This window comes from Erpetoichthys calabaricus, chromosome 5, assembly GCF_900747795.2.
Source record: "Erpetoichthys calabaricus chromosome 5, fErpCal1.3, whole genome shotgun sequence".
NCBI lineage: Eukaryota > Metazoa > Chordata > Cladistia > Polypteriformes > Polypteridae > Erpetoichthys > Erpetoichthys calabaricus.
In genome coordinates this window covers 2,899,833-2,923,306 of record NC_041398.2, presented here as the reverse complement: position 1 = coordinate 2,923,306, position 23,474 = coordinate 2,899,833, and the positions used below count along the sequence as shown (strand labels likewise).

The 23,474-nt window shown below is 43.8% G+C and overlaps 1 protein-coding gene across 1 annotated transcript; it reads right to left on the bottom strand.

Moving 5' to 3' along the window:
* Positions 1 to 4: 4 nt before the first annotated feature.
* LOC114652406 (tripartite motif-containing protein 16-like) lies at positions 5 to 23,474 on the bottom strand. Its single transcript, XM_051927691.1, has 6 exons — positions 22,626 to 23,474; positions 15,779 to 15,874; positions 13,247 to 13,474; positions 5,818 to 5,977; positions 1,864 to 1,929; positions 5 to 580 (listed from the first exon to the last, which is right to left on the bottom strand). Exons 1-6 carry the CDS (start codon positions 23,202 to 23,204, stop codon positions 39 to 41), a joined length of 1,671 nt encoding a protein of 556 aa, XP_051783651.1. The 5' UTR covers positions 23,205 to 23,474; the 3' UTR covers positions 5 to 38.

Here is a 23,474-nt window from a genome sequence, read left to right as displayed (position 1 = left end):
AGGTTGTGTGGACATCGAGTGACCAGGGAGGGTACTGGTCAGTGGTCACATGGTGTCAGATGGCTGATTGTTACACTGCAGTCAGGACCAAACCCAAACCCTGGATAGAGGGGCTCGGTGAAGGAGGTGTTGAACCTGTGCAGGAGGGTCATTGTGTGTGAGACGCTATAAAATGACAGAGAGCCAGCAGGCCAGTCCAGATACACACCAATTCTGGGGATGTAGGGGGTGCTGATTACAGTCCTCTTGTTATTGTGCCACACAGAGTACTGGGAATGAGAACACTGCAAACACCAGGACATGTCATTGTATCCCAGGAGGCACTCCACACCCCGCCCTTTCCTGCTCAGTCCTTTATATGCGACTCCAATCATCAGGTCACGTCCACTGCACTCCACCTCCCAGTAACAGCGAGTCCCAGTCAGAGCCTCTCTGCACAGAACTTGGCGCCAGTAGTCAAATCTATCAGGATGATCAGGATATTCGACTTTTCTCCCCTCACGTGTCACCTTCTTGTTCCCTTCAGACAGACGGAGGCCTCTATGTGCCGTGTTGATGTCCAGTATGAGGGGACAGAAGTCTGAAAGGAGAGAAAAGAAAACGAGTGAGGAAATCTGGGAGTGTGTAATGGGACTGGGGGCGGAGCACAACACAGACAATTAACAAGAACCAATCAGGAGCTGCTGATGATGAGATTCCAATGCTGTCTTTTGGAAGTGGGGTCTTCTACCATGAAGCCCCCTTTATTCAGTAAGTGATTGACGGTGCTACTTGAAGCTGTTGTACTTTGATGGTGGTGATCAGCCTGAGTCTGTCCTGATGTCTGCCTTGGTTTGTTCTTCACCTCTTAAACTGTCTTTCTGTTCAATTAGGGGTCCATTTTTTATTTGATGTGACATCCAGTGAGTTTGGCTGCAGTCACATGGACCTTAAACTTCTTGATGTTAGCTGCTGTGGCAACAGGAACATGAAGCTCTTTGAAGGTGGTCTTGTAGTCATCACCTTGACCTGCTCAGCTGTGACCTTCGTCCATTCCTCTTCTTCTCTTGTCCACGTTCAGTGTGAGGCACACAATGACACATCACAGCTAAGTGAGGACTTTACTGAGTGACTGAAGACCCCTGAGATTCTCTTTAGAGGGTTGATTCTCATCCAATGTTGTCTTTTAACATCTAAGGTCTCCCAATATTCTCTTCTGTTATTTTCATTTAGTTTTGTATGTTAATATGTTATGTTATGAATCAAAATCAAAGTGTCAGCTCTATGGAGAACAGAATGGCCAAGTACTTCAGTCAGCTTTAACTTATTTCACAGTAAAGCTGGGATTCTTTTATAAAGCAGTCCTTTTGTCTTCATCTTTACACACATAGACTGTATATATAGATATTAATGGAGTGGACATTGTGTTTTTATGTGAAGCACACTGAGCTGCTTTCATTGTGTGCCTTGTGCTGTGTAAATAAATAATTCTTATCAATACTGTAAGGGAACGACTGAAATAAAAAAGAAACAGAATGAAGAAAAGAGAAAAGGAAAACAGCAGAAAGTGAAATGAAGAAAATGAGACAAAGGAAAAAGAACAATGGAGGTAGGACTGGAGTGACAGGAGGACCTGGCGTAGTCGGCAGGATTTCATTTTTATTTCCTATGAGTCCACTTGACACTTAAGAGACTCAAATCTAACAGACTGCTTTGGTGCCTCCCTGTCCTGAATCTCAATATCCCATAATGCACCAGTCACAGGACCCCCGTCACTTTCTGCTCCTCAGTCCCACCACACTCACATAATGCTTTCATATCATAAGCCTGGCCTGAGATATTAACAGTGAAATGATGATAAATTCCATGAATTGACAGACTCACATTGTAAAAACTCCTCTCTGCTCTGAGGTTCAGGAGGCTGCAGGGTGAAGATTGGAGCTTCATGACCTGAAAATGCAAAGAAAAGAGAAGAATGGAGAATGTTAAGATGGAGTTTTATAATGTTAAATTCTTCGACACTTATTACAAACGCAGTGCAGTTGAATAAAACAACAAGACCTGCAGATCAAGTTTGTGTACTGAGCCCACTTGTGTGTGGATGATGCAGTGAGTTTTATTTACCAACATTTTGATGAGCCACAGACACATTTGAGGGTCTCAATTGTGGACTTGACCTCTGCTTTAGACACCAACATCTCAGAGCTCCATGATAAGAAACTGACCGAGTTCAGCCTGCCCAGTCCAATCCACCATTGGATCTCAGATTTTCTTCCAGGTAGTAAACAGTGCCGGTGCAGTTGGGCGCACACATGTCTGACCTCTTAACTCTCGTCACCTCACTTTCTATTTTCCTCTCCTGTGTTGTCAGTTGGCCACAGCTCAGCAGTTCTGTTCATGGACAGACATTGTTAGGTTCCATTTATGTTCATCAGTGCAGAACTGCTTTAGCTTACTGTGTGTTTAAACAAATCTGTACAGCACTTTATAACCCTCCACAGATTTTGTACTAATCAGGTCAGATCAGATCAGGTCAGGTCAGGGGCCATGCACTGGTACAGCTGCACCCACCACATGATAAAACACCTTGAGATTCTGGCTGTCATCCCCCCAGGCAGACACGCAGTCCAGTCCCACCCTCCTGAAATGACCCTCCATCTACCACAGAAAGGTGTTATGTGGGTTTCCCCTTGGCCTGGTCCAGCCACTCATGTCCTCAACAATGAGGGTCACCCTCAGGTAATCACGCCACATGGCTGTAGCGTTGTAACTGACGCTCCTTCACAGTGCAGGTCATGGGCTTTATTCAAAGTTAGGGCAGCAGTACCCAAAGAGCCACCGTAAGTATACTTTGTACTAACGAATGATAAATTTGCCACATCATTTCAGACGTCTACTCTGTGCAGGGCAGAAGTCATTTTTTCCTATAAAGTTCATAGACCCCCAAGTGTTTCACTTTTTATTTACCGTATCACAATTCGAATGGGTCACAAATGTACTCACACTTTGTTAATACTTGGTTGTGTTCCCTTTAAATTGTTTAACTTGAACCAATTGTTTTGTGTCACCTTTCACAAGCTTCTTACAATGAGGTGCTGGAATTTTGCCCCATTCCTGCAGACAGAACTGGTGTCACTGGGACAGGCTCATAGGCCTTTTTGCTCGCATCTGTTTTCCAGTTCAATCAGACTGAGGTCAGGGCTTTGCGATGGCCACTCCAATATCATGACCTTGTTGTCCTTAAGCCATTTTGCCACAACTTTGGAGTTCCTGCTTGGGGTCCTTGTCCATTTAGAAGACCCCTATGCGACTGAGCTTCACCCTCCTTACTGAGCTCTTCAGATGTTGCTGCAGTGTATCTCCATCATTGTCCTTCCTCATGATGCCATCTATTTTGTGAAGTGTGCCAGTCCCTCCTGCAGCCCCCACAACATGGCACTCCCACCTCCATGCTTGACAGTTGAGATGATGTTCTTTGGCTTGCCAGCCTCACCCTTTGTCCTCCAAACATCACAATGGTCATTATGGCCAAACAGATGGATCTTGAATTCATCAGACCAAAGGACTTTTCTCCTGAAGGTCAGATCTTTGCCCCACTGTGCCATTTCAAACTGCAGTCTGTCTTTTTGATGGTGGATTTGGAGCAGTGGCTTCTTCCTGGCTGAGCAGCCTTTCAGGTGATGTCGATGTAAAACTTGTTTTACTGTGGATATTGAGACTCATCTGCCTGTGTTCTCCAGCATCTTTACAAGGTCCTCTGCTGTTGTTCTGGGATTGATTTGCACTTTTTGTGCCAAAGTCCGTTCTTCTCTAGGAGACACAATACATCTCCTGACTGACGGCTGAGTGGTTCCATGGTGTTTAAACTTGTGTATTTTTGTTTGTACAGATGAACGTCAAACCTTCAGGTGTTTGGAAATTGTGCCCAAGGATGAACCACATTTGTGGAGGACCACCATTTTATTTCTGATCTCTTGGCTGATTTAGTTTGATTTTTCATCATGTCAAGTAAAGAGGCAGTGAGTTTGATGATCAGCCTTAACATCCATCCACATGTTGGCTCCAATGAGGCTGATTGGCTCTCAGAAGCTCATTGTCTAATTGCCTAAAGGCTTTACACCATTTTCTGGAATTTTCCAAGCTGTTTAAAGGCACAGATAACAAACTGTATGTAAACTTGTAACCCCGTGGAATTGTGATATGGTCAATAAAAAGTGAAATACTCAGAGATCTGTGAACAGTGGTGGAAAAAATTACTTCTGCCCTGCACAGAGTAGACATCTTAAATGCTTGTAGTTCATTAGTATAAAATCAATGGTGCAATTATAAAGTTAGTTTTAAGGAATACACCTGAAGTGGATGGAAACTTCTAACTTCAACTGTATCTGTGTGTATAAACATTATTACATTTATAATTAAAGTAAAGTCTGTTATTGTGTTTTCTCTGTGGACTTGTTATGTGAACTCAGTGGAGTGTTCAGGTGGTCCTGAAGTGCTCAGCGTTCTAATGCTGTTCTCTAATTTATTCAAACTTTCCCACCTAAATATAGAAACTAAAATGATTTCATCTATAAAACAATTTCTTTAATATCAGTGGTGGAAATGAGTCTGAGTTTACGACACCACACACATAACACACACGAGTCTGTGGAAGAATGGCTGACAATGGCTTACTGTGAATGTTTAAAGAGGAGCTCATCTGAGTGAATGTAAAGGACAGAGAAGACAGCAGAAGCTCCTTCAGACTTCATGATATCACAAAGCACTGAAGTTGATTCCAATTCAATTTCATTTTCCTTTACGTCTTCATTTGTACGCTGAGCTGGCCCTGCCAGTTTAACACAACTTCTTGTTCCTTATTTTATGTTGGTCGTTATGCAGAGCAGATGAAAAGAATCACAGAATAAACAAAAGCACAAAAAAACTGATGGCTGTAAGGCCTAACATGTCTGATGAGCAATAGAAGCACAAAGTAAGAAGGACATACGAGCGAGCATGTCAGGTGAACAGAACTCCATAAATGTGCGACATGTACCATTGTACCAGTAGCCTGTTCTAATGAGCGGCTGTTTCACTCTGCTAGGAAGAAATACATTGTGAACAGTAGGGGGCACTCCAGCTCCACAAACACCCAACACAAACAGGCATGGACACGGGTTAAAAGGCAAAGAGTCTTTTACTGTGGGAAAACTCTTCTTTTATAAGGGTTTCCCACCACCACGGCCACAAGTACACTAAGATCAAAACTCTCTCTCTCTGTCTCACTGCCTTCTCCATTCATCACGCAAGATTTGTCCTTCTTCCTCCCGATTATGTGAGGCAGGCAGTCCATTTTATTTTAGCTGCCCCAGAAGTGGTCTGTCAGCACTTCCATGTGAGGCGGAAACCCCGTGACTTAGGGATTCCCCAACCCAGCACCTACCCCTGTTGCCCCCCATGGGACCCAACAGGGCTGCCATCTAGAATGACAATACCCAGCATGCCCTGCGTGCACTCATGTGGGAATCTGAGCCTGGGGTCACTGCCATCTAGTGTCCTGGGGGAGATAAAGCCCTGTGCAATCTGTCACCCCCTGTCCTTCCATCCTAGGGGTGTACTGGGCGGGTAAAGACGCTAGCCATCCTTCACAATATCAAGAACTCTGAATAAAAGCAGCTGCTTACTGTGAGAGTGTGATATCATTCAGCTTGTCATTGTAAATAGCTCTACAACATATTACTAATAGAGAAAATGGATAAATATTAATGAACAGGCCTTCTTCATGCATCTCACTGTCCTTGTTATTGACACTCTGGTCCACCCAATGGACTTTAACAATGAACACAGCAGACGCCGTACCTGATGGAGTGAAAGGCAGGATGTCCCACTGGCTGATCTTCTCCAGACACTTTATCAGACCTGACAGCTCCTTTAGCAGGTCCTCAGAAGAAAAGTCAGCCGTGACAGTCAAGTTGAGTGAGTCTTCATCAGCAAGAAGGACACAGCGAGATGACAGAGTCTGCATCAGGAGAGAAGAAGGGACAAGAAGAAATAAAAAGTAACATTAATAAGGACATCCTCTCAAGTAATGATCAGCAGATTGAACAGAGAGTTTGGGTTTACAGTAATCCCTCCTCCATCGCGGGGGTTGCGTTCCAGAGCCACCCGCGAAATAAGAAAATCCGCGAAGTAGAAACCATATGTTTATATGGTTATTTTTATATTGTCATGCTTGGGTCACAGCAGTTCGGAGTACCCACCCTTTTTGGAGTCCCTGGAGGGGGTGCTAGAGGGCATACCTTCTGGGGACTCCCTCGTTCTGCTGGGAGACTTCAATGCTCACGTGGGCAATGACAGTGAGACCTGGAAGGGCGTGATTGGGAGAATGGCCCCCCCGATCTGAACCCGAGCGGTGTGTTTGTTATTGGACTTCTGTGCTCGTCACGGATTGTCCATAATGAACACCATGTTCAAGCATAGGGGTGTTCATATGTGCACTTGGCACCAGGACACCCTAGGCCTCAGTTCGATGATCGACTTTGTGGTCGTGTCGTCGGACTTGCGGCCACATGTCTTGGACACTCGGGTGAAGAGAGGGGCGGAGCTGTCAACTGATCACCACCTGGTGGTGAGTTGGCTTCGATGGTGGGGGAGGATGCCGATCAGGCGTGGTAGGCCCAAATGTGTTGTAAGGGTCTGCTGGGAACGTCTGGCAGAGCCCCCTGTCAGAAGTAGCTTCAACTCCCACCTCCGGCAGAACTTCGACCATGTCCCGAGGGAGGTGGGGACATTGAGTCCGAATGGGCCATGTTCCGTGCCTCTATTGTTGAGGCGGCTGACCGGAGCTGTGGCCGTAAGGTGGTCGGTGCCTGTTGTGGCGGCAATCCCCGAACCCGTTGGTGGACACCGGTGGTGAAGGATGCCATCAAGCTGAAGAAGGAGTCCTACAGGACCCTTTTGTCCTGTGGGACCCTGGAGGCAGCTGATAGGGACCGGCAGGCCAAGCGGAATGCGGCTTTGGTGGTTGCTGAGCAAAAACTCGGGCGTGGGAGGAGTTTGGGGAGGCCATGGTGAACGACTTTCGGACGGCTTCGAGGAGATTCTGGTCCACCATCCGGCGTCTCAGGAAGGGGAAGCAGTGCAGTGTCAACACTGTATATGGTGGGGATGGTGCGCTGCTGACCTCGACTCGGGACGTTGTGGGTCGGTGGGGGGAGTACTTCGAAGACCTCCTCAATCCCATTAACATGCCTTCCAATGAGGAAGCAGAGCCTGGGGACTCAGAGGTGGGCAAAAAACTCCTTGGTGGCAGTTCCACTAGGCTCTGGATGTTGTAGGACTGTCTTGGTTGACACGCCTCTGCAACATCGCATGGACATCAGGGACAGTGCCTCTGGATTGGCAGACCGGGGTGGTGATCCCCCTCTTTAAGAAGGGGGATCGGAGGGTGTGTTCCAACTACAGAGGATCACACTCCTCAGCCTCCCTGGAAAAGTCTATTCAGGGGTCCTGGAGAGGAGGGTCCCGTCGGATAGTCGAGCCTCGGATTCAGGAGGAACAGTGTGGTTTTCGTCCTGGTCACGGAACAGTGGACCAGCTCTATACCCTTAGCAGGGTCCTGGAGGGTGCATGGGAGTTTGCCCAACCAGTCTACATGTGTTTTGTGGACTTGGAAAAGGCATTCGACCGTGTCCCTAGGGGAATCCTGTGGGGGGTACTCCGAGAGTATGGGGTACCGGCCCCCCTGGTAAGGGCTGTTCGGTCCCTGTACGATCGGTGCCAGAGCTTGGTCCGCATTGGCGGCAGTAAGTCGAACCCGTTTCCAGTGAGAGTTGGACTCCGCCAGGGCTGCCCTTTGTCACCGATTCTGTTCATAACTTTTATGGACAGAATTTCTAGGCGCAGCCAGGGCGTTGAGGAGGTCCGGTTTGGTGGGCTCAGGATTGGGTCACTGCTTTTTGCAGATGATGTTGTCCTGTTTGCTTCATCAGGCCGTGATCTTCAGCTCTCTCTGGATCGGTTCGCAGCTGAGTGTGAAGCGGCTGGGATGAGAATCAGCACCTCCAAATCCGAGACCATGGTCCTCAGCCGGAAAAGGGTGGAGTGCCCTCTCAGGGTTGGTAGCGAGATCCTGCCTCAAGTGGAGGAGTTCAAGTATCTCGGGATCTTGTTCACGAGTGAGGGAAGAATGGAGCGTGAGATCGACAGGCGGATCGGTGCGGCATCCGCAGTAATGCGGGCTCTGCATCGGTCTGTCGTGGTGAAAAAGGAGCTGAGCCGCAAGGTGAAGCTCTCAATTTACCAGTCGATCTATGTTCCTACCCTCACCTATGGTCATGAGCTATGGGTAGTGACCGAAAGAACGAGATCGCGAATACAAGCGGCTGAAATGAGTTTCCTCCGCAGGGTGTCTGGGCTTTCCCTTAAAGATAGGGTGAGAAGCTCAGTCATCCGGGAGGGGCTCAGAGTAGAGCCGCTGCTCCTCCGCATCGAGAGGAGTCAGATGAGGTGGCTTGGGCATCTGATCAGGATGCCTCCTGGACGCCTCCCTGGTGAGGTGTTCCGGGCACGTCCAACCGGGAGGAGGCCCCAGGGAAGACCCAGGACACGTTGGAGGGACTATGTCTCTCGACTGGCCTGGGAACGCCTTGGGATTCTCCCGGGAAGAGCTAGAAGAAGTGGCCGGGGAGAGGGAAGTCTGGGCATCTCTGCTCAAGCTGCTGCCCCCGCGACCCGACCTCGGATAAGCGGGAGACAATGGATGGATGGATGCTTGGGTCACAGATTTGCGCAGAAACACAGGAGGTTGTAGAGAGACAGGAACGTTATTCAAACACTGCAAACAAACATTTGTCTCTTTTTCAAAAGTTTAAACTGTGCTCCATGACAAGACAGAGATGACAGTTCTGTCTCACAATTAAAAGAATGCAAACATATCTTCCTCTTCAAAGGAGTGCCCGTCAGGAGCAGAGTCTGTCAGAAAGACAGAGGAAAGCAAACAAATCAATAGGGCTGTTTGGCTTTTAAGTATGCGAAGCACCGCGGCACAAAGCTGTTGAAGGCGGCAGCTCACACCCCCTCCGTCAGGAGCAGAGAGAGAGAGAGAGAGAGAGAGAAACAAACAATCGAAAATCAATACGTGCCCTTCAAGCTTTTAAGTATGCGAAGCACCGTGCAGCATGTCGCTTCAGGTAGCAGCTGAACAGAAGGTAGCAACGTGAAGATAATCTTTCAGCATTTTTAGATGAGCGTCCGTATCGTCTAGGTGTGCGAACAGACGCCCTGCTCAATCCCCCTACATCAGGATCAGAGATAGTCAGCGCAAGAGAGAGAGAGAGAAAAGTAAGTTGAGTAGCTTCTCAGCCATCTGCCAATAGCGTCCCTTGTATGAAATCAACTGGGCAAACCAACTGAGGAAGCATTTACCAGAAATTAAAAGACCCATTGTCCGCAGAAATCTGCAAACCACCAAAAAATCCGTGATATATATTTAAATATGCTTACATATAAAATCCGCGATGGAGTGAAGCCGCGAAAGGTGAAGCGCGATATAGCGAGGGATTACTGTAGATAGATTACTTTCATTCATTTATTGGTTATTTATAGGAGAATATTTCATTATAGTGGACCACAAGACGCCAGGTGCCTCCATAGGATAGATATAGGTATTATATTTGTTTCAAAGTGGAAATGTGGCAATTAAATTACATCCAAAGACTTTCACACACTGCGGTGGGTTGGCACCCTGCCCAGGATTGTTTCCTGCCTTGTGCCCTGTGTTGGCTGGGATTGGCTCCAGCAGACCCCCGTGCCCCTGTGTTCGGATTCAGCGGGTTGGATAATGGATGCATGGATGGACTTTCACACACTATTCAGTATAATGTTAAACTTGAAGGTCTGCAGCTATAAAGTGCGTGACTTGTCAAAAAGACTTGGGGGCCTTTGGTGCACTCATCACAGTTCTGTAATCTGCCCTGTAGAACACACTTGTGGGACCACATCAGGAATATTGTGTGTTAGACAAATGAGAAAACAGCACAAAAGAAAGTCAAGAAGAAGAAGAGAGACCAGACTGGACTGTGGGGTTTGAGCTGTGAGGAAATGCTGAAGGATTTGAATGTCATCAGTTAAAGGACAGAGACATGAGGAGGTGACATGACAGGAGTGTTTAAAGATATAAAGGAGTTGGTGTCTTTAGTTAGGTGGCTTCATTTAAAATGAAACTTATTAAGAACACATTTCATACAAATTTGCTTCCTCAAACGAACAACTGTAGATTTACCTGCGTATCAGGTATTAATAATAATAATAATAATAATAATAATAATAATAATAATTATTATTATTATTATTAATTTATTTATTGGCACCTTTCAAGGCACACAAGAACACCTTACAGAATACATTAACAACAACAGCCACAATACAAAATTAATAAAATATTATAGCACAATTAAACCAGAATAAATAATAAAATTAAATTTAACTTTATCAACTATAATTTATATCAACAGAATAAGCCATCTGTTAAAGATAAGAAGAGAGTCGATATCACAAATATCTTGTGCAGAGAGTTCCAGAGGCGAGGGGCCACTCAGCTGACATCTCTAAACCTCATGGTAGTCAGCTGAGCAGGAAGTATAATAAGATAAACAGAGGAAGAAGATCTAAGGATATTGGAAGGAATGGAGATGTGAGGAAGATCAGAAAGATAAGGAGCAGCCAGATTATAAGTCTTTTAAGTCTTGTAAGTTATTAGCAGAATTTTAAAATCAATGTGTGTGTATTTAATATGGAGCCAGGCAAGCTGATGAAGGATTGGAGTGATGTGTTCAATGGAAGGTCTTCTGGTAATAATATGAGCTGCAGCATTCTAAACCAGCTGAAGTTGTAAAGGAGTTTGTGAGGAAGACCAGAGAGGACAGACTTACAATACAGTAATCCCTCCTCCATCGCGGGGGTTGCGTTCCAGAGCCACCCGCGAAATAAGAAAATCCGCAAAGTAGAAACCATATGTTTATATGGTTATTTTTATATTGTCATGCTTGGGTCACAGATTTGCGCAGAAACACAGGAGGTTGTAGAGAGACAGGAACGTTATTCAAACACTGCAAACAAACATTTGTCTCTTTTTCAAAAGTTTAAACTGTGCCCCATGACAAGACAGAGATGACAGTTCTGTCTCACAATTAAAAGAATGCAAACATATCTTCCTCTTCAAAGGAAACACAGAGGAAAGCAAACAAATCAATAGGGCTGTTTGGCTTTTAAGGATGCGAAGCACCGCCGGTACAAAGCTGTTGAAGGCGGCAGCTCACACCCCCTCCGTCAGGAGCAGACAAAGAGAGAGAGATAAGAGAGACAGAGAAAAACAAAGTCAAAATCAATACGTGCCCTTTGAGCTTTTAAGTACGCGAAGCACCGTGCAGCATGTCGCTTCACTAAGCAGCTGCACAGAAGGTAGCAACATGAAGATAATCTTTCAGCATTTTTAGACGAGCGTCCGTATCGTCTAGGTGTGCGAACAGCCCCCCTGCTCAATTCCCCTATGTCAGGATAACAGATAGTCAGCGCAAGAGAAAGAGAAATGTAAGCTGGGTAGCTTCTCAGCCATCTGTCAATAGCGTCCCTTGTATGAAATCAACTGGGCAAACCAACTGAGGAAGCATGTACCAGAAATTAAAAGACCCATTGCCCTCAGAAATCCACGAACCAGCAAAAAATCTGCGATATATATTTAAATATGCTTACATATAAAATCTGCGATAGAGTGAAGCCGCGAAAGGCGAAGCGCGATATAGCGAGGGATCACTGTAATCAATACGAGATGTGACCAGAGCATGAACGAGAATAGCAGTGCTGGTAGCTGAAAGAGATGGACATAAACAGCTCAGATGTAAATATGGTGACCAAGTTATAATATTAATATGTGCCTCAAATTTTAAGGTGCTGTAAAGAATGACACCTAAGCTCTTAACCTTGGAGGAAAGAGTTTAGAAAATTATTAATAGTCAATGAGATATTATCACAATTGTCCAAAACAGATTGAGTTCCTACCAGAAGAACCTCTGTTTTATCACTATTTAATTTAATAAAACTAGCAGACAGCCATGATTTAACTTCCTGAAGACAGTCAGAGAATGAAGAAGGTGGAAGACTGGAATCAGGCTTAGTAGACAGATAGAGCTGGGAGTCGTCAGCATAACAGTGAAAGTGAATATCAGATTTCTTAAAGATATGACCAAGAGGCAGAAGATAAATAATAAATAGAAGGGAACCCAAGACAGTGCCCTGGGGAACACCACTAACAACTGGGCAAACTTGGGATCTGAAGTTTTTTAGTTGTACAAATTGTGTATGATCTGAGAGATAAGATTTGAACCAGGCATGTGGAGTGCCAATAACACCAATCGATTTTCATCTCTCAAGGAGAATATCATGAGATATCGTATCGAAGGCAGGGCTCAGATCAAGGAGCACAAGTGCGATCAACAGCCCTGAGACAGCTGCCATCAGCAGGTCATTGGTGATTTTAACCAGGGCTGTCTCTGTACTGTGAAATGGACGAAAGCCACACTGAAATTGTACAAACAAATGATTGTCAGTAAGGTGAGAGTCAACCTGCACAGCAACAGTTTTCCAAGTGTTTTTTTAAAGGAAAGGTAAATTTGAGATTGTATGATAATTATTTAGATTGTAGAGATCCACACCAGATTTCTTGAGAATTGGAGTTATCACAGCCGTTTTAAGAGACAAAGGAACAAGACCAGAGATAAGGGAAGAATGTATGATGTTAGTTATTAGAGAGGAAAGGGAAATCAGTAGGAACTGGAGCCAGCTGACAGGTAGAGGGCTTGGAATTTCTAATAATATCAGATATTTCAACCACAGTTGGGAGTTTAAAAATAGTAAGAAAAGAAGAAGGGGGGGGGATCATAAAATGCTCCATGTACAGAGTTCACAAGTGAAGGTAACTGCTGGTGGATATTTCCAATCTTCATAATAAAAAAGGTTATAAAATAGTTACATTGATCAGTGCAGTTAAATTGATGTGGGAGATTGTCAGGTAGCCATAGGATGTTATTTGAGGGCCACAGATAAAGGCAGGAACGTTGAGAGTTTTGCATAAATTAGAGAAATATTAGGCAAACGTGAAATTGTGCTGAATGGCCTGTTCTTGCCATTTTTAATAACTCCTCGGATCCTTTGAATTTCTCTGTAAATGATCTCAGGTCCCACACACCCCCGTCTGATCAGACTCCCTGTGAAGTGTCACTCTCACCTATAGGAAGTGGAGATGGTCCTTGGTCTCTGAAAGCTCCTTCAGCTCAGCTTCTCTCCTCTTCAGCGCTTCAATCTCCTTCTCCAGTTGCTCCATGACTCCTTCAGCCGTCTCCATTTCTCTCTTTTCTTGTTCTCTGATCCTCTCAGTCAGTTTCTTGTGGGCTTCCTCAATGCACCGTATCAGAGCAGTGAAGTTCTTATCATGTTCCACCATAACTCTTTCTACAGAGATCTTATTGGATAGGAGAAAAATATGAAATGGAGACACCAAATTAAAAAAAAAAAAAACACTATTTCCGCAATATATAAAATCTTATTAGAGTCTCTACCTTTCAAAGATCCAAGAGGACATTGGGAAGAAGATCTCTTAATCAATATATCAGAAAAGGAGTGGAAGGTAGCAGAGCAGAGAATTCACTCGAGCTCCTTATGCACAAAGCATAGAATTATTCAACTAAAAATTATATATCGAGCTCATCTGTCTCGCTTAAAACTGTCCAAAATGTTTCCAGGGCAGGATCCAACCTGCGAACGCTGCAACCAAGCTCCTGCCTCACTGGGTCACATGTTCTGGGCCTGCACCAAACTAACATCATTTTGGACCAAAATTTTTAAGCGCCTTTCAGACAGCCTTGGTATCACAATCCCTCCTAACCCACTAACAGCTGTGTTTGGTGTCCTTCCACATGGACTTGAATTGGAGAAGGACAAGCAAACGGTGATTGCATTCACTACACTTTTGGCACGCAGACTTATTCTGTTAAATTGGAAGAATCCTAATTCTCCTCTTATAAGTCAGTGGGAAACCGATGTTTTATATTATTTGAAATTGGAAAAAATCAAATTCTCAGTTAGAGGATCTGTACAGAATTTTTTCAAAACCTGGCAGGATCTAATCAATAATATTTCAGAATAAGAGAAATAATTATAACCGCATTTATTTTCCTTCTCCATTTTTTATTTACCTATATATGTTTCTTCCTTTCTTTTGTTTAATGTTGCCTTATTAAAAAGCCCTAAGCAATTCTCCTTTGGCTAAGCTCTCCTTCTCAGCGGTGGGGTTTGATTTGTCTTCAATTTGTTTTCTTTTTGTTATAACTTGATCTATTTGTATGGAATGATTACAATAAAATTAATAAATAAAATAAAAAAAAAAAAAAAACAGTCCTAAGACACTTTGTTGGTATTCTGAAGTAGTGATGGATAATTTGAATTAGGATAAGGGCTGTAGTAGACCCTTGGTACTCTGGGTAGCAGCATCTTCTAAAGGCACCTGAAAGACCGTATGGAATGTGCCGTCTTAATAAGGAGTTCTGTATGATCTGTGAGAGTCATTGGCAGGACAGCTGTATTGTCCAGTGAGGACTCTGGTAGTGTTACTGAGGTGCGTCTTTAAAAGAGCCTCTCCTGGTCATCCTGGGATTGAGAGTTGAGAAGTAACAACAAGAAGAAGAAGAATTGGTATTGTGGAGAAAAGCTGATCTGTTGTAATTGAATTACATTAATTGTGTCTTTGCTTATTAATCTTCACCCAAATGTTTTCAATTGTAATCCTTAGAATCCTTAAAGTTGTGAGTCTTTATCTACCAGGTTGCTGCAGTTCTGTTTCCTTTATTTAACTTTTCATTATTACTAATAACTGCCACTGTGAATTTTATTTGTACAGCTCACCCGAGTGTCATTGAGGTGAAAGTTAGTGTGCAGATGGGTCACAGTCAGATGTTAGTGTAGGGTATGAGGTGCACACTGTCCAGGATCACCAACCCCAAAGTTGGTGGTGCTCAGCTGTTTTCAGGACCTTGCAGAGCTGCACAGTGACTCTGATATCTCTGAGACAGTAGGCCGGGATGAGGAGCCCTAAAAGTAGTCATAGTCAGGGATTCAGGTATTATGGGAATTGAGATGAAGTTTTGCTCCAAATACAGAGAGTCTCATAGGCTGTATTGCCTTCTGGGTATGCAGATAGAAAACCTTTGTGGATAGCTGGATAGGCTCCTGGCCAGAGCACTGAAGGATCCAAATGTCATAATCTAGCTTGTCTAGTTGTCATTGTACATTTGAAATATGGAGATCAGACTGCCAGTTTTGCAGGGCAAAGAGTTAGGTGCCAAGCTAAGAAGCAGAACTGACAAAGTGGTCATCTCAGGATTTCCACCTGTGCCACACACACAGAACTGACAAAGTGGTCATCTCAGGATTTCCACCTGTGCCACACACACCGGTACACATGGGGTTAAACAGATTAGAAGGCTTAATGCACAACTGAACATCAGTGACAATCTTCTTTATAAGTTGTTGTTAGGGAGAGTTAAGTCATCTTTAAGTGGTGGAATAAGAAACCTGAGGATATTAAGATGTCAGTGTCTGAATTCCTAATTAAATATGAAATGCTGTCAGCAATGAAATGCCATGAAGGACACAATAAACCATCTTCTCTCCTTCTCCATCTCCCTGTCTCTATACGTCATCACCAGAAACTTTGACACCTTTTTCATTTTTTCCTCACTTTTATATGAAGTATCTTAATTTCACTCACCTTCATCTGTTCTGTTGTCCTCCTTGTCTCCTTCATTTTCTTCTCTTTCTTCTCAAGTCTCCTCCTAACTTCACTCAGTGTCGCCCCCAGCTGTTTCTGTTTGGAAACACAAAAGGACACATGGGGGTCTCATCAGAATTCACTTCCACTGTTGGTGCCATTCTGAGTGCACACATTTGTTTTACATTCCATGACACAAATTACTTTTCTATCACACTTGTCTTCATAATGTCACAGTAGATGACACACAAATATTTGATAAAATAAATATAATAATACAAAAGATTTGAAAGAAAGGTTTAGTTTAACAGTTCAATTCAATATGGACTTTGGGCTTGAAGAGTGCGTCAAATAAAGAAGAGAGTCTGAAGGCTCACTGGTGTACGAGTCAGTCCTTGATGTTTAGATGACATCTGATTGATGACCAAGATATCAGATGTTTACTCATAAAAACACTGGACTGTGCAGGATGAAGAAATGCTCGCTGACCCAGGTGACCTTGGACACATAAATGTTGGATCTACAAGGCCATTGTGGAGTTCAGACTTGTGAGACCTTTGTCTATTGTTTGGTCATTTTATGGCTCAAGTGAGATAACTGAGGCTGAAAAGACAAAAGTGAATCTGAGGAGTTCAGCAAAAAGTTAAATCTGAAGAGGAGTTTAATGAGCTCAGATAAATCTAACAATTAAATGAATGAGTAACTAATGGTTATATTTAAATACACATAATAACTGAAGTGTGAGAGAGCAAGGAGCAGACGAGGTGAAGGTAAGACATTTTAAATACTTTGGTTCAACAGTCCAAACCAATGGAGAGAGTGGCAGAGAGGTGAAGAAGAGCGTGTAGGCAGGGTGGACTTGGTGAAGAAGAGTGTCAGGAGTGATTTGTGATAGAAGAGTATCTGCAAGAGTGAATGGGAAGGTCTACAAGATGGCAGTGAGACCAGCTATGCTGTATGGTTTGGAGACGGTGGCACTGACCAGAAGACAGGAGACAGAGCTGGAAGTGGCAGAGTTGAGGATGATACAATTGTCACTTGGAGTAATGAGGGTATCCAGGATTAGGAACAAGTATACTAGGGGGACAATACAGGAATGACAGATTGATGACCAAGTGAGAGTGATGAGATTGAGATGGTTTGAGCAGAGGAGAGATGAGGGGTACATCAGGGAAAGAATGTTGGGGATGGAACTGCCAGGCAAGAGGAAAAGAGGAAGGCCAAGGAGGAGGTTTATGGATGTGGTGAGGGAGGACATGAAGGCAGTCGGTGTGTCAGAAAATGATGTGAAAGACACGAATAGATGGAGATGGATGGTCCACTGTGGCATCTCCTAAATGGGAACAGCTGAAAGGTAAAGAAGATATAACTGATACTGGTTGGTGCAGAACCGCACTCTATCAGTGCATGATCTCTTCTCAGAGAAACTGGACATTTAAAATTTAATTCTACAAATAAGAAGGCAAATGAAAGTAAACAAACTCAGATTTCAATAATGAAAATGAGAAAGCAAAGTGTAACATGGTAAACTGCTTTATGGCTTGTTTGGCAAGTGGCTTGGCAATTTTATAGAGAGGCACAGATCCAGTTGTCATTGTCAACATCACAGTAAGTGACAAAAGTGAGAGCAGGCTGGCAATTGTGTAAGAAAATTATAAAGTCGGAGGAGCTAAGATTAGGAGTAGAGGAGACAAGGTGGTCTTATCAGAAGTGCTGTCTGTGACACAAGCCACTCTTGGGAGGACTGGAGAGATCAGAGAGTTTAACATGAGGATCACATTTGGATTAAGATAGAGGGCCACAGGGCTAAGGGGCATCAGGGTGATTTTTAGATCAGATGGTAGCTGCAGCCCCCCGGTATGGGTTACATTGGAACTCATGGCACTGATGTTTAGGGGGTCAGTCATTCACAAGGAGTTTAAGAAGTCCGGGATTACACAGTCATGAAGAGAAACAGGCAGAGATATTAGTAAGACTAAGGGATAAGCTGGGCTGGATATTAGTATGAAAGTCAACAAAGTAAAAAAATACATGCTAATACAAAAAAAATATATAATATATATATCAGAGGCAGACCGTGCATTTCACACCTAGGCCTTCAGTAGTGCTCCATCTGAATCAACCCGCCCCTCAAAAACTAATTTCCCCCTGGGATCAATAAAGTATCTATCTATCTATCTATCTATCTAATTTATGGTTATAAAAACCATCTTAATATGCAGAAATACAGTATATAAAGAGCCGTTGCATCGCAGATAGATAACTCCTATAGCCACAATAAATGCCTTTATTGAATAGACAAACCAGGGGTGAACAAGTTCCTTTCTACTGCAGCTACAGCCCGCGACACACATAAAAAACATCAAAAATAACTCATAAACTTGCAATATTATTTAGGAAAATCGCAACATTTTACTCACCAAAAATTCAGATTGTTGTAAACAAAATCCATCCTCCTCTCTTTCCTCAAAAACAGTTCAATTACTCTGTCGTACAGATTATCCATGTGCTTCAGTTCCATCACAAAGTCCCTTTCTATCGCCATTGAAGCGAATGCTGAAAATCGAACCTGCCCTGTCGTATTTCTTTCATAAGTTTTAATTCGCTTTAGGGCTGAAAATGTCCGCTCGACAGAAGCAGTGGACACGGGAATGCTCACCACCAAACATACCAATGTATACAGCTGCCCCATGATGCTCGCATTCAGATTTTTATATTACACCATCCTATCAAATCAACGGGTCTGAATACGGTGAATACGGTGACGTTGCCGTACGCCTGCTACAGGGCCCTAGTGAAACCAACTCAAAATCTGATTGGTTGAAGCAACGGTTTAATCGACATTTATTTTGTGTTAGAGGGCCTGCAGAACGGATTGTGAAGGCCTCCTGGCAGACTTCTTTGACTTTGACCCTGCCTGGCAACAAATGATGGCTGAAATGTGATTGGTTAAATGCTTTAATACGAAAATACATGTCTGGAAGCAGCACAGCCATCAGAAAAGCTATGAAAGGAAGCGGACAGCCTATTTGGAATTATTTAATAAGTATTCATGGACAAAATATAATTAACATCAGTTTGTGATTCAGATATTTTTTTAGGCCAGCAGAGAAGGCCTTGCAGACCCTGACGGCCCGCCACTGATATATATATATATATATATATATATATATATATATATATATATACCCTGTATATATGCTTTAAAGACAAATACATAATAATAATAATAATAATAATAATAATAATAATAATAATAATAATAATTTGGTGATTCTAAATTGGCCCTAGTGTGTGCTTGGTGTGTGGGTGTGTTTGTGTGTGTCCTGCAGTGGGTTGGCACCCTGCCCAGGATTGGTTCCCTGCCTTGTGCCCTGTGTTGGCTGGGATTGGCTCCAGCAGACCCCCGTGACCCTGTGTTCGGATTCAGCGGGTTGGAAAATGGATGGATGGATGGATAATAATAATAATAATATTATATCACCTCAGAAAATCAATACAGTGATTAATGATGCTAATGTTAAGAAGAAATCATTTAAAGAAAAATACATAAATATAATTGAAGATAAATAACAAAAATCAAAATTTTACATTTATATATATCTATGAAATTGCAAACCAACATCAATGCAATAAACTAAGAGACGTCACAAATCTTAAATTCTTTAAAGCAGTAAGCGTCTGGGTGTTTTTTCAGTCAGACAAGAAGCTGAACTAAGACTGCAGAAGACAAGAACAAGTCTTACCATAATAAGAAATGCCGTCGGACTCTGGGCTGAAGGACACTGATGAAGATGTGACAGATGGTGACCTGCACGTATCGGGTGAGTCACATTGGGCAGATCGGTCCACTCACTTTACGGCTTTATCATTTTTATTAAGTCAAATTACTTCAAACATCAAACGCTTCAAAAATGACAACACGTTACAAGAGCAAAAAAACTTTTTCTTCCAGGCAATGAGTCCTTAATTTTCTAAGTAAATGAAATAGAATAAAGAATAAAATAAGAGGTGATGAGAACTAAACACCTGTTCATAAGTGGCAAAAATCACAACCACAATAACAATGTGTGACGTGGAAACTGGAAGAGTGAAATAAGAACAAAAAAAGAGACAGCAAACCAAATACCAGAGGATAACGTAAATGAATGGTGGGAAATGAACGGTGACGGGGGGCTCACCTTGTAATTTCAATGGCCACTAAAGCAGCACAGGAGGGACACCTGACAACAGAATTAAACTCCTGACATAACGGGCGCTGACCGGGCTGCCTGCCATGTTTTTTCCGGTGCGCTCATTCTCTGTGTGTATATTGAGTGGTTGGTTTGTGTTTTTTGTTGACTCCAAGAATTACTTTTTACTTGTGAAGAGCTTTTGAACATACAGGCCTTAGTTAGTGAGTTAGTGAGTTAGTGAGTTAGTGAGTTAGTTAGTTAGTTAGTTAGTTAGTTAGTTAGTTAGTTAGTTAGTTAGTTAGTTAGTTAGTTAGTTACTTAGTTCCATCTGATTTTTCTCCTCTATTTGTTTTCGATGATGGAGATTTACCACAGAAGTTTTCCCCGTCTGCCTACAGGAATGCCGCCCGTCAATCCCACTTCACCAGGCGGTACTGTGGTACGCAGGCTGGCGTTCAGGTGTGCTGGAGATGCGGAGGCTTTCGTGCTTCACTCTCAACAATCTGCCTTTCAGATGTTCTACAACGGTATCCTAATGTCAGGATATCAGTTATTCAGAGTGGACCACAGCAGTGGACTTTGTGACAAATCTCGAGGTGGCGCCGTGTGCCTGTTTATTAACAACGGCTGATGCTGGGATGTGTCTGAAATTCTTTCTTTTTCCTCTGCTGATATTGAAACTCTTGTCATTCATTGCAAGCCATTCTGTCTACCCTGGGAATTTCATTCTGTTATACTGGTTGGTATTTACATTCCTCCTGAAGTGAATGCTCAATTGGCACAACAGTTCATATTAACATTCATCATTTAGAAAATCAATTCCCCAGTTCTTTCATTTCCATTACAGGGGATTTTAACCACAGAAACATGAAAAACAATCTGCCCAGATACCACCAACTGATCAACTGGCCCTCATTTCAGGGCAGAACATTGGATCACTTTTACACCACCATTAAAGGGGCATTTTACCATTTCTCCTGTGCACATCTTGCCCACTCTAACCACGCCATGATTTGTTCCCAGTGTGGCGGGTGGTCGGGGCCCTTACCCTTATGAAAGGCCCATGGGGGAGAGAGAGTACTTCAAGGACAGTTTCACCCCCAGTCTGACTGAGGGCAGCCCCCTTGATTTCCAGCAGAGCCTTGGGCCATGAGCATAGAAGCTCAGCCCTGTTGGGTCCCATGGCCAGCACCAGGAGGCTCATGGACATTTAACGGTCCCTATTTGGCTGCACTTCCACCACACCCAGAAGTGCTGCCGGAAGAAGCTCATTGGGCACCCGAAGTCCTTCCGGGTGGCCTATAAAAAGGGGCCAGTCACCAGCATCCAACGGCCAGAGTCGGGAGGAAGAGGACAAAGCCTGTGTGGAGGAGTGAAGGGGTGGCAAAGGGACTGTGGTGGTGCTTTGCTGTACTGTGTTGTGCTTTGGGGAGCAGAGAAAAGTGTAAATAAAAGTGTGTGCTGTGTGCTGAACCCGTGTCCTACCTGTCTGTGTCGGGGTACACACCCGGGCATCACACCAGCTGTAAACAGAAACTGGAACCATTAAAGCCCACCAGGACTGTTAGCCACAGATGGACTCCTGAGGCTGTTGGAAGGCTGATGGACTGTTTAGGCTCCACGGATTGGAAAGCCATGGAAGGCTGGTGTAGCAGCAGAGATGACTATGCTGATATTGTAACATCTTACATCTCCTGCTGTGAAGATGTGTGTCTCCCTAAGAAGTCCATTGTGAGATACAACAATGACAAGCTGTGGTTCACCAAGGAGCTGATAGTTCTCAGAACTGCTAAGGCCCAGGCACACAGGTCTGGAAACAGGGATGAATATAAATCTGCAAAGCAAAAGTTTAATAAAGTTCTGAGGACTACAAAAGCCACTTCTAAAGATCAGCTGGAGAAAGGCTTTAGCAGTAATAGGCAGGCAGTGTGGAGATCTTAGGAAAAAACTTACAAATCCCAGACAGAAGTGCTCCCAGGTCTCATCCTCCTCCATTTTAGCTAATCAGCTGAATGAGTTTTATTGCTGGGTTGACAAGGACATGAAGCCCTGCTTGGACTCTGACCCTCTCCCTTTCACAACCATTTCAGTGTCAACCCCCTCAGACCCCTTTCACTGAAGTCCAATTCACCTTCTTCATCTTCCTTCCCCCCAGTCATTCCTCTTCACCCCACCCTGGAGGTACAAAAACCTTTTTAGGAAACGGAATATCAGAAAAGCAGCAGGCCCTGAGGAGTCCCACCTGGTACTCTTAGACCAGTAAGCCCCTGTCTTTACTGACATATTTAATATTCTCTGATGCTGGGCAAAGTCCCAGATTACTTTAAGGTAGCCATTATCATTCCAGTTCCCAAGAAGGATAAAATCTCTGAACTTAGAGAGGCCTGAGGTACTCGAGACACAAGTGATCAGAACACAAAGAACCTCCACTCAGTTTAATGAGAGCACTCAGCTCACTCGACTGTCCATGGATCACACTTTTTATCTCATCCTGGACTGTTTCATGTCTTCCACCCAGTCTCACCAGGATAGGCTCCAGCTCCCTGCTATTCTACACAAGCAAAGTGAGACTCCTCAACATGAAGGAATAGATTTCTCTGCCAAACTACATTTACATATCACTTAACTCCTTTTGTTTAATTTGCTTCCATTAAACACTAAACTCCACTCACCTGTTTTTCTTCTCTTTCTGTCTCCAGCTCGACCTTTTCATGACCATCATGTTCAGTCATTCCACACATCATGCAGATACACGTCTGATCAGTTTTACAAAACAATTCCAGACTTTTCTGATGTTTCTTACAGAGTTTCTCCTTCAGATTTCTATCAGGATCAACCAGCTTGTGTCCCTTGCAGGCTGCTATTTCATAGTGGGGCTGCAGGTGAGTCTGACAGTAGGAGGCCGGGCAGGTTAGACAGGACTTCACCGCTCTGAACTTCTTCCCGGTACAGAAGTCACACTCCACATCTCCAACACCGGCAAAACTCTGAGACGGATGAAAACTGAGTCTTGGTCTCTTAAATTTCTTGATGACTTCATTCAGCAGAGTGTTTCTGTTCAGCTCAGGCCTTGTGGTGAAGGTGTGTCTGCACTGAGGACAGCTGCACTCTTGGCTCTGATCCCAGTAGTTTGTTAAGCACTTCAGACAGAAATTATGACCACAGGGGATGGTGACGGGGTCAGTCAGGGTGTCCAGACACACCGAGCAGGTGAACTCGTCCTGTGATCCACACAGCAGGGCTTCAGCCATCGTTAGTCTGAGGAGAGGCAGACAGAGAGAATCAGTCAGATAAACAAGGAAGTGACTTGTGAAGAAACCAAAGTGAAAGTTTGGCTGTGATCAGTGAGGAGGAGGAGGAGGAGATTTAAAGAGAAAGCTGAGAGCTCACAGAGAGAACATCTGAGGAGACACTGAGGGTGAACAGTTAATGTGAGACAGGAGCTCAGAGAGTGAAGACCACAAAGTGACAGAAGAGATGACCTGTCACAGGGGGTCTGCTAAAGATTCATTCACATCAGT

Excerpts from the sequence above, each read along its gene's own strand:
- LOC114652406 (XM_051927691.1), bottom strand. The coding sequence starts at position 23,204 with ATGGCTGAAGCCCTGCTGTGTGGATCACAGGACGAGTTCACCTGCTCG. Across the intron at positions 5,978-13,246 it reads CCAAGGACCATCTCCACTTC|ACTCTGTCATCTCGCTGTGT; the intron begins CTATAGGTGAGA and ends CTCCTGATGCAG. Across the intron at positions 581-1,863 it reads CAGAGAGGAGTTTTTACAAT|ACTTCTGTCCCCTCATACTG; the intron begins GTGAGTCTGTCA and ends CTCTCCTTTCAG.